Below are 9876 nucleotides of genomic sequence, written 5' to 3'. Positions count from 1 at the left end.
CAGTGCACCCCAAACACCACCTAAACCCCCACGTGCTGCCCACAGCACCCCTGGCTGGGCTGGGTGGGCTCCCTCCCCCCCGGCCCTGCCCACCCCAGCACCCCACACAACACCTCCCTGCACCCCAAACGCTCCCCGCTCCCCTCTACGTGTTCTGGCCGCTCCCCTCAGACTCCAAGGGATGCTGAAGGGGGCCAAGCTGGGAGCACCCTGGTGCTGAGGGAGCCGGGGCACACGGGCAGGGCCCGGCGTGGGGCTGCGCTGCCGTGGGGCAGAGCGGGGAGGGGCGGTGTCGGGGGGCTGAGCCCCCCAGGATGGCGGCACGGCCCGGCCGGGCACGGGGCAGCGCAATGGTTAACGGCGGGAGGATGCACGGGGGCTGAGGAAGAGGAAATGTCGGCAGGAACAGAGGGACAGGCCCAGGGCAGCGGCCTGTGGCGCAGCCGGGACGTGGCGGCTCCCGGCCCTGGACCGGGGACGGGGCGCAGGGACGGGACAGAGCAGGCGGGAGGCAGCTGGCATGGAGAAGGCAAGAGAGGTGTCGTGGGGGGTGTCCCACGGGATGGGCGCTGCCAGGGGCTGCTCCCACACGGCTGGGGGCCCTCTGCGGCACCCCCAGGCCACGGGCATCCCTGGCCCCGGTGCCAGGCTGTGGTATGTGGCGGTGCCCAGCCCCGGCTCTGGAGGTGGGTGAGGTGCAGCAGCCACGGGGCTGGTGGCCAAAACTCGTCCCCGTGCCAGCAAATCCCTGCACACCCCAAACTGCAGCACCCCCATCCCCTGGCGCTGCCAGGAGCAGGGCTGGCAGACACCTCTGCTCCCCACAGCCCCTGCCAGGAGAGGAGGAGGATGAAGAGAAGTACAAAGACGAGGAGGAAGAGGAGGATGAGGAGGACATGGCGGGGGACACCGAGAGCATCCTGTGCTATGAGCAGCACATCGCCGAGCTGCTGGCCACGGCGGCACGGCTGCACCAGAGAGCTGAGCAGCTGCAGCACCACACACCCAGGTACTGGCACACGGCGGCTGCGGGGCACCAGTGGCCATGCCCATCCAGCCCCAGCCATCTCTGGCCTTCACCACCACGCAGGGAGGATGAGGAGGGCTGGCATGGCAGCACCAGCCTCCCCGCTGCCAGCAAACAGCCCCAGCGCCTCCACAGCTCACCTGGTATCAGCCTGGAAGGTGGGTGCACTGTGCCAAACCGGGCTGTGCCGTGGCAGTGGCTCGGTGCCAGCCTCAGGGGCCTGACCCCAGCCATGACCCCTCTCCCCAGGCCCCGACCTCTTTGCAGAGCTGCAGGACGCCGTGAGCTCTCTGGAGCGAACCGTCTTCTCCCGGCACCGGCAGCCACCAGCACAGAGGGTGCCCGGCGAGGAGTGGGCACGGGCAGCCAAGGTGAGCTCACACCGGGGCAGCCCAGATGCCACGGGGATGGGCACCAACCGAGACACCCCGTTCTCCACAGAGCCTGGAGGAACTGGCCCAGACACCGGGCTTGGCTGGGAAGGCAGCACACGGGGGTCTGGAGGAAGGAGCCGGTGAGGAGGAGAAAGAGTTGGCAGCGAGAAACGCGGCGCTGCGGGCGACCCTGGGGCAGCGGGAGGAGGAGCTGAGGCGGCTCACGGCCTCGCTGCGGGTGCTGTGCGGGGAGCGCGACCGGCTGCAGCAGAAGGTGGGTGCTGGGGGCACGGCACTGCCCTGCCTCAGCCCTCAGGGTGCTGCCAGAGGTGTGCCATGGCTCAGCCCTGGTGCTCGGCGCAGGTCCAGGATCTGAGGGATGCTCTGTCCAGGCTGGAGGAGCCGGGGGGCTCTGGCAGTGATACCCCCGGGCTCGGCAGCCCCCCAGAGCCCCGGCTGCACCAGGTGAGTGTGAGACTGCAGCTGTGGCGTGGTGGAGGTGGGGGGTTCAGTGGGTGAGATTCTGCTCTGGTGCTGGGTGCTGCCTCTCCCCTCTGCAGGACCTGCTCCAGTGCGGTGACAGCACCCAGCCCCACAGCCCGCTGTCCCCACAGCCCTCAGAGGGTGCAAGCCGTGAGCACACAGAGCACATGCAGCAGCTTCAAGAGTGAGTTGAATCCCCTCCTGACCCCAGGGGCTGCCGAGCTCTCAGTGGTGGGGAAACTGAGGCACGGCAGCGGGCTGTGCAGGTGACAGGGGGCACTGTGCAGGTGCCTGGGGAGGCTGCAGGAGGTGAACCGGCAGCTGGCAGCGGCGCTGCAGGAGTACAAGAGTGATGCCGAGGGGCTGAGCATGGCGCTGGGGCAGCACGAGTCCCGCAGCACCGCCCTGCGCCTGGCCCTGCGCTGCAGGTGGGCACTGGCATGGGCATGGGGAGGGGGATGCAGCTGGCAGTGCCACGCTGAGCCCCTCACCCCACAGCGAGCGTTGCATGGGCGCCTACGCTGCCCTCCTGGAGCTGATGTGGGCGAAGGCGGGCAGGGAGGAGGAGGATGGTGGCCGTGGAGGTGAGTGGCAGCTGCAGGGTGTGCGGGGGGGATGCTGAGGGGAGATGCTGGGGGATACAGGGGATGCAGAGGGGATGTAGGAGGAATGTGTTGGGATCACAGATAGAATGCTGGGGGTGGGAAGGGCCCTGCAGAGCTGCTCCAGCCCCAGCCCCTGCTCAGGCAGGTTCCCCTGGCTCAGGGGGCACAGGAACGTGTCCAGATGGGGTTGGAAACCTCCTGAGAAGGAGCCTCCACACCCTCCCTGGGCAGCCTGGGCCAGGGCTCCCTCACCTCAGCACCAAAGGACTTGCTCCTCCTGTGCCAGGGGCACTGCCTGTGTGCCAGCCTGTGCCTGTTACCCCTTGTCCTGCCACTGGCCACCACACACCAAACACTGGCCCCATCCTCCTGACACCCACCCTTTAGGATCTAATCAGCATTGCTGATCATTGATCCTGAGCTCAGGCTTCTCTTCTCCAGGCTGAGCAGCCCCAGGGCTGCAGCCTTTCCTCCTCACACACATGTTCCATCCCCTCATCTCCTGGTAGCCCTGCACTGGGATGCATGAGGGGAACTGGCTGAGTTGTTGGAGGGATGTTGGGGGACATGGAGGGATACAGGAAAAGGGCTGAGAGGTTGCTGGGCAGATGGGAGGGGGAGGCAGGAAGGATGTTGGGGAACCCCAGCCCCAAGCACAGCCCCGTGGGCACACACTGGAGAGGGGCACCTGCCCTGTGCCCAGGAGCCACGTGGGAGCAGAGCCCAGCGTGTGGATGGGGGTCCAGCCCCACAGCACCGGAGGGGCCGCAGCCCCTGCGCCCAGCGGAGCCGGACAAGCAGGAGCAGAGCAGGAACATCAGCTCCCCAGGGCTGCAGAGGTACTGGGGGAGGAGGAGGAAAAGAGGGGTATATGGTGTCCCAGGGTGGCACCATGCCCACCATAGCCACGTCCCCATCCCAGCAGCATCTCCACAGCCCATGGGATGGAGGAGAGGGCTCTGCGTGAGCATGTCCGCCGGCTGCGTGCGGAGCAGGCGGCTGTGGAGGCGTCTCTGCACAACACCCCAGTGCCCACCAGTGCCCACCACAGCGAGGAGACCCGAGCCAGGGCTGAGCAGGTGCTGAGGGATGCCAGGGCTCTGCTGCCCGGCTGGAAGAGGCCAGAGAAAGAAGAGCTGCTGCAGGAGCTGCCGATGCACAAGGTGAGGTGTTGGGAGGATGAGGAAGGGGGTTCATTCCCTGCGGGGTCTTGGGCTTCGAGCAGAGGAACGTAGTGGATGGTGGGAGGGAGTGGAGTGGGGGGCTGTGCCTCAGTTTCCCCTACCAGGAAGCCATGGCTGACCTGAAGATGCAGCTGCAGCTGGTGGAGAAGGAAAAGAGGGGCCTGGAGGTGCTGGTGGCCGGGCAGGGCCCTCGGGAAGCTGCGCTGCGCCTGCTGCTCCAGCACCTGCAGCAGGAGCTGGATGAGGGGCTTGGAAACCCCCACAGCCCGTCCAACAGCTCCAGCAGCAGTGAGGAGGTATGGAGCACTCTGACCTCCGTGGGGCTGGGGGAGGGGGTCAGCCCAGAGCTGGGACTCACACCCATCCCTGCAGGATGCCCAAACCGCCTGGGTGGGAGCAGCAGCTCCCCGGCACCCTCCGGACCCGCAGAGGATGAGGGAAGAGCTGCTTCGCACCCTGTCCCGGTAAGAGCCCTCACCAGCGTGTCACAGCCCTGGCATGGGGAGCTGTGCCAGGCTGAGTGCCACGTGGGTGTCCCCAGCACAGAGGAGCTGCGTGCCCAGGCAGGGGCTGTGGCTGTGGCCCTGGAGCAGAGCAGTGCCGCCAGCCGTGTGCAGCAGGCTCAGTGCTTGGCCCTCACCACGGACTCCTTCCACGCTCACAGGTAGGCAGGAGGCACCAGCTTCCCCCCCTTCATGCCCCAAAAATGTGCTGCCCTCCTGCATGGCCTCATTGCACATTTCCCCTTCTGCATGCCCCAGGTGTATGGTCCCTCCCTGCACTCCCCAAAAACACCATCTCATATTGCACACCCCAAAAGCATAGTCCCTGCTTGCACATCCCAAAAGCTCAGTCCCTACTTGCACACCCCAAAAGCACAGTCCTGCATTGCACACCCCAAAAGCTCAGTCCCTACTTGCATACCCCAAAAGCTCAGTCCCTTCCTGCACACCCCAAAACCATGGGCCCTTCCTGCACATCTCCAAACTGCAGTCCCTTCACCCACCCCCCAAAACTGTGGTTCCCTTCTTGCACACCCCAAAAATGCTGTCCCATACTGCACACCCCAAAACTGTGGTCCATTCCTCCACCCCCCAAAACCACTGTCCTGCATTGCACAACCCAAAAGTGCTGTTTCATATTAAACACCCCAAAAGCTCACTCCCTTCCTGCACATCCCAGAACTATGGTCTCCTCCCACTCACCCCAAAACTGCAGTCTCTTCCTGCACACTCCAAAACCACTGTCCTGCATTGCACACCCCAAAAGCACAGTCCCTTCCTGCACACCCTGAAAACACTGTCCTGCATTGCACACCCCAATAGAACAGTTCCTTCCTGCACACCCCAAAAGCACAGTCCCTTCCTGCACACCCCAATAGAACAGTCCCTTCCTGTACATCCCAAAAGCACAGTCCCTTCCTGCACACCCCAATAGAACAGTCCCTTCCTGTACATCCCAAAACCTCAGTCCTTTCCTGCACACCCCAAAAGCTCAGTCCCTTCCTGTACATCCCAAAACCTCAGTCCTTTCCTGCACACCCCAAAAGCTCAGTCCCTTCCTGCACACCCCAATAGAACAGTCCCTTCCTGCACACCCCAAAAGCACAGTCCCTTCCTGCACACCCCAATAGAACAGTCCCTTCCTGCACACCCCAAAAGCACAGTCCCTTCCTGCACACCCTGAAAACACTGTCCTGCATTGCACAACCCAAAGCTCAGTCCCTTCCTGCACACCCCAAAAGCACAGCCCTGCATTGCACACCCCAAAAGTGCTGTTTCATATTAAACACCCCAAAAGCTCACTCCCTTCCTGCATGGCCCCACCTCTCTTCCCCCCGCCACACAATCCCCCCCTGCACCCCCTCTGCCCCAGCCCCAGGCGCTGGCTGCCTGGCTGGGTGCGGTGCCCAGGCGGGACGCTGAGCCTGGCCCCCGCAGCGGGCTGGCCGTGGCGTACCGCGGTGCCCGGTGGAAGCAGGCGGCACAGCTGCGGCGGCTGGAGGCCCAGGCGGGCGCCCTGCGCCGGCAACACGCCCGGCAGGAGCAGGCGCTGGCACACAGGCTGCAGAGGCTGCGGCGCGGCGCGGCGGGCAGCGAGACCTGCATCTAGAGGCACCTCCTGGCACCCCCAATCCCCCTCCTGCTCCTCCACAGCTCCTGCTGGGCTCCAGGGACAATAAACCACTGATGGTCCTGGCTCAGGCGGCCAAGCGTGGCTTGGGTTTGGGTTTGGGTTTGGGTTTGGGTTTGGGTCTGGACTCAGGTTTGGGTTTGGGTTTGGGTTCAGGTTTGGGTTTAGGTGAGGGTTTAGGTTCAGGTTTGGGTTTGGATTTGGGTTTGGATTCAGATTTGGGTTTGAGCTTGGGTTTGGAGTTGGATTTGGGTTCAGGTTTGGGTTTGGGTTTGAGTTTGGGTTTGGGTTTGGGTTCAGGTTTGGGTTTGAGTTTGAGTTTGGGTTTGGGTTCAGGATTGGGTTTGGGTTTGGGTTTGAGTTTGGGTTTGGGTTTGGGTTCAGGTTTGGGTTTGGGTTTAAGTTTGGGTTTGGGTTTGGGTTTGGGTTTGAGTTTGGGTTTGGGTTTGGGTTTGAGTTTGAGTTTGGGTTTGGGTTCAGGTTTGGATTTGGGTTTGAATATGGGTTTGGATTTGGGTTCAGGTTTGGGTTTGGGTTTAGGTTTGGGTTTGAGTTTGGGTTTGGGTTTGGGTTCAGGATTGGGTTTGGGTTTGGGTTTGGGTTTGAGTTTGGGTTTGGGTTTGGGTTCAGGTTTGGGTTTAGGATTAGGTTTGGATTTGGGTTTGAATATGGTTTTGCATTTGGGTTCAGGTTTGGGTTTGGGTTTAGGTTTGGGTTTGGGTTTGGGTTTGGGTTCAGGTTTGGGTTTAGGATTAGGTTTGGATTTGGGTTTGAATATGGGTCTGGGTTTGGATTCAGGTTTGGGTTTGGGTTCGATTTTTGGGTTTGGGCTTGGATTTGGGTTCAGGATTGGGTTTGAGTTTGGGTTTAGGTTCAGGTTTGAGCTTGGGTTTGGGTTTGGTTTCGAATTTGGGTTCAGATTTGGGTTTGGGTTCGGGTTCAGGTTCGAGTTTGGGTTCAGGTTTGGGTTTGGGTTTAGGATGAGGGTCAGGCAGACAGATCCCCATCTCAGCTCATCCCCTCGGGGCCAGGAACAAAGGCTGTCCCCTCCCCGCTGCCCCCCCCACCCCCATCTCCCGGCAGATGAAGCCGTTTGGTTCTCCCTGACGTGGGATCAAAGGTGACGCGGTGGCCGTGGCGGCAGGGCCATGGTGGCAGGGCCATGCATATTCAGGAGGGAAGAGGAGCAGTGACCCTGAGCAGAGGGCATCCTCCTGTGCCATGAGAGGGGGGTGGGTCCTGGCAGAGGGGCTGAGCCTGGGGGGAGAGGAAGGGGGGGGCTAAACCCAGGATGATGAGGCCCTTGGCTGAGTGGGGGTCTGTGGTGGGAAGGTTGTGTGGGGTTGGGGAGCAGCTCAGGGCTCAGCTGTGCTGTAGGGTGAGAGAGAAACTGAGGCACGGAGCTATAGATGGACTAAAATGAGGCCTGGACCTCCCCAGGGAGATCCTGCAGCAGAGTTCAAGGCCTGGTGGATCGATATCCAGAGCTGTGGTGGCGGAGAGGGCAGAGAGAGGGCTGCAGGGCATGGATGCAGTGATGTGGGGATGCAGGGCTGCAGGGCATGGATGCAATGGTGCAGGGCTGCAGTGCTGTAGGGCAGGGCTGCAGTGATGCAGGGCTGTGGGGCTGCAGGGCAGGGCTGCAATGATGCAGGGAAGCAGGGATGCAAAGCTGCAGCTCACCCCCCAGACTACCCATGCCCTTTGCGCCTGCCACCTCCTCACCAAGTGGGAACCCTCCCAGTTCCCCCCCAGGGACGGTTCCTGGGGGGGTCCCGGGGCTGGTGTGGAGGGTGACCCGCAGGTTGAAGGTCAGGGCTTTGGGCTCAGACCCCTTTTCAGATTCAAATGTGTTCCCGGGGGGCTTTGTGCAGGGTCAGGCTCCGCATGAAAGGGCTGGGGCGGCCCCGACCCCGGGTGCCGGGATGAGGGGGAGGGCAGGCGGGGACCCACCGCCACCCCCACCGCGGCTGGAGGGGTCCCGCTGACCCCGGGGCCACACCGGGACCCCCCCCAAAAGGAGCACCGGTGGGGACCGGGTGGCTCAGGCTGCGGCATCCCCGGCGGCGTCGGGCAGGGGGATAATGGGGGGAGGGTTGTAACCCCATGGCTGTGGGGGTCAGGCTCTGGCGGGGCGGGCACGGGAGCAAAGGCAGCGGGGAGCAGCCGGCAGCGAGGGGAGGGAGCGTGATTCAACCTCCCCCCCCGGGGAGGGAGCGTCCGGCCGCGCCTGGGTGGGGGCTGCGGCGGGATCTGATATCCCGGGAATGTCGGGCAGCGAGCCCAGGGGGTGCCGGGGGCAAGGAGGGGCTGAGGGTGACGGCAGGGGAGGCTGAGGGGCTGGGGGTGACGGCAGGGGAGGCTGAGGGGCTGGGGGTGACGAGGGTCGAGTCTCCTTCAGCCTCCCTGCGGGGTTGGGGGGGCAAAATCACAGGATAGGGGGGCAAAAGCAGCTCCCCGCGGGGTGGTTGTGAAGGGCACGTGGTGAACATGTGAGTGTGTGTGGGGGGGTGTGTGTGTGTGTGTGTGTGTGTGTGTGTCCTCGTGTCCCGTGCACACGCGTGTGCACTCCGGGTTTGCTGCACGGGGGATGTGTGTGTGTGTGTGTGTGTGTGTGTGTCCTCGTGTCCCGTGCACACGCGTGTGCACTCCGGGTTTGCTGCACGGGGGATGTTTGTGTGTGTGTGTGTGTGTGTGTGTGTGTCCTCGTGTCCCGTGCACACGCGTGTGCACTCCCGGTTTGCTGCACGGGGTGTGTGTGTGTGTGTGTGTGTCCTCGTGTCCCGTGCACACGCGTGTGCACTCCGGGTTTGCTGCACGGGGCATATGTGTGTGTGTGTGTGTGTGTGTCCTCGTGTCCCGTGCACACGCGTGTGCACTCCGGGTTTGCTGCACGGGGGATGTGTGTGTGTGTGTGTGTGTGTGTGTGTCCTCGTGTCCCGTGCACACGCGTGTGCACTCCGGGTTTGCTGCACGGGGCATGTGTGTGTGTGTGTGTGTGTGTGTCCTCGTGTCCCGTGCACACGCGTGTGCACTCCGGGTTTGCTGCACGGGGGATGTGTGTGTGTGTGTGTGTGTGTGTGTCCTCGTGTCCCGTGCACACGCGTGTGCACTCCGGGTTTGCTGCACGGGGGATGTGTGTGTGTGTGTGTGTGTGTGTGTCCTCGTGTCCCGTGCACACGCGTGTGCACTCCGGGTTTGCTGCACGGGGGATGTGTGTGTGTGTGTGTGTGTGTGTGTGTGTGTCCTCGTGTCCCGTGCACACGCGTGTGCACTCCGGGTTTGCTGCACGGGATGGGTGCTCCTCGTGCCGGGGACAGCGTGGGCGAACTGGGGCAGCCGCGGGGTAGCCACGGGGCACACAGGGGCCGTGCCAGGGAGTGGAACAGCCACTGCACCGCCGGTCCCGGCTTCCCTTTGTCCTTCGGCTGCAGCGACGCGGATGCGGTTCGCCCCCCCCCCCACACCCCGCAAGGTCACGCGCTCCCGCGGCCGCTGCGGGAGGGTCGGGACCCCCCCTCCCCCGGCCATAAGGGGCCCTTCACATCCCCCCACACACCCCCCACAGCAGCACCGGAGCCGCTCCTGCCTGCCCTCACAGCCCCTGGCACGCACACGCCTGCCCACGCACGCCCAGCGTGACCCAGCCACAGGAATGTGGCACCGAGGAGCCCGGCCAGGGCTCAGTACCCTCAGCCTGGCAGCAAACAGGGACTGAGCACTCTGCAAAGGGCAGAGTGAGGCCAGATCTGAAAACCTAAACCCCTCCTTGTTCTGCTCACGCCCACCCCCGGGTGTGCGTCCCCATGGGGGGATGGATGAGGTGGGATCTGAATGCCTGGGAAGCTCCCAAGTGGGTTCAGGAGAGGGCAGAGCTGTCCTGCAGCCTGCAGCGGTGCCAACTGCGATGCTGGGAGTCTGGTCAAGGCTGGCAGTGGGACCACCTCATTCCCTGGTGCTGCTGGCACCCAGCTCTGCATTGATGCTACTGGCACCCAGCTCTGCACTGGTGATGGCACCCAGTTCTATACTGGTGCTGCTGGCACCCAGTTCTGCCCTGGTGATGGCAC

At 63.6% G+C, this 9876-nt stretch overlaps 1 protein-coding gene across 6 annotated transcripts; it reads left to right on the top strand.

The window, feature by feature from the left end:
• Positions 1-404: 404 nt before the first annotated feature.
• Positions 405-5866, top strand: USHBP1 (USH1 protein network component harmonin binding protein 1). 6 transcript variants are annotated; one of them, XM_062015169.1, is made up of 15 exons: positions 405-529; positions 828-1009; positions 1091-1185; positions 1277-1398; positions 1469-1675; positions 1765-1866; positions 1962-2068; positions 2172-2312; positions 2383-2468; positions 3193-3328; positions 3412-3652; positions 3778-3969; positions 4046-4137; positions 4237-4337; positions 5614-5866. In XM_062015169.1, exons 1-15 carry the CDS (start codon positions 521-523, stop codon positions 5853-5855), a joined length of 2055 nt encoding a protein of 684 aa, XP_061871153.1. In that variant the 5' UTR covers positions 405-520; the 3' UTR covers positions 5856-5866. The 6 variants fall into 6 exon arrangements, with proteins under 6 accessions (XP_061871153.1, XP_061871157.1, XP_061871152.1 ...); XM_062015173.1 differs by lacking the exon at positions 405-529 and adding an exon at positions 552-686 and having other exon boundaries at positions 2016-2068; XM_062015168.1 differs by lacking the exon at positions 405-529 and adding an exon at positions 552-686 and having other exon boundaries at positions 3415-3652.
• Positions 5867-9876: the final 4010 nt, after the last annotated feature.

This window comes from Colius striatus, chromosome 25 (genome assembly GCF_028858725.1).
Source record: "Colius striatus isolate bColStr4 chromosome 25, bColStr4.1.hap1, whole genome shotgun sequence".
Lineage (NCBI taxonomy): Eukaryota > Metazoa > Chordata > Aves > Coliiformes > Coliidae > Colius > Colius striatus.
The sequence above is the reverse complement of the archived record's forward strand: the minus strand, read 5'-3'. Positions and strand labels throughout refer to the sequence as shown.

Bases quoted from the DNA above. Each gene is read 5' to 3' on its own strand.
- USHBP1 (XM_062015167.1), top strand. From the start codon at position 657: ATGTGGCGGTGCCCAGCCCCGGCTCTGGAG. The intron at 2,313-2,382 runs GTGGGCACTGGC...CTCACCCCACAG, and splicing joins CGCCTGGCCCTGCGCTGCAG to CGAGCGTTGCATGGGCGCCT. The intron at 3,970-4,045 runs GTATGGAGCACT...CCATCCCTGCAG, and splicing joins GCTCCAGCAGCAGTGAGGAG to GATGCCCAAACCGCCTGGGT.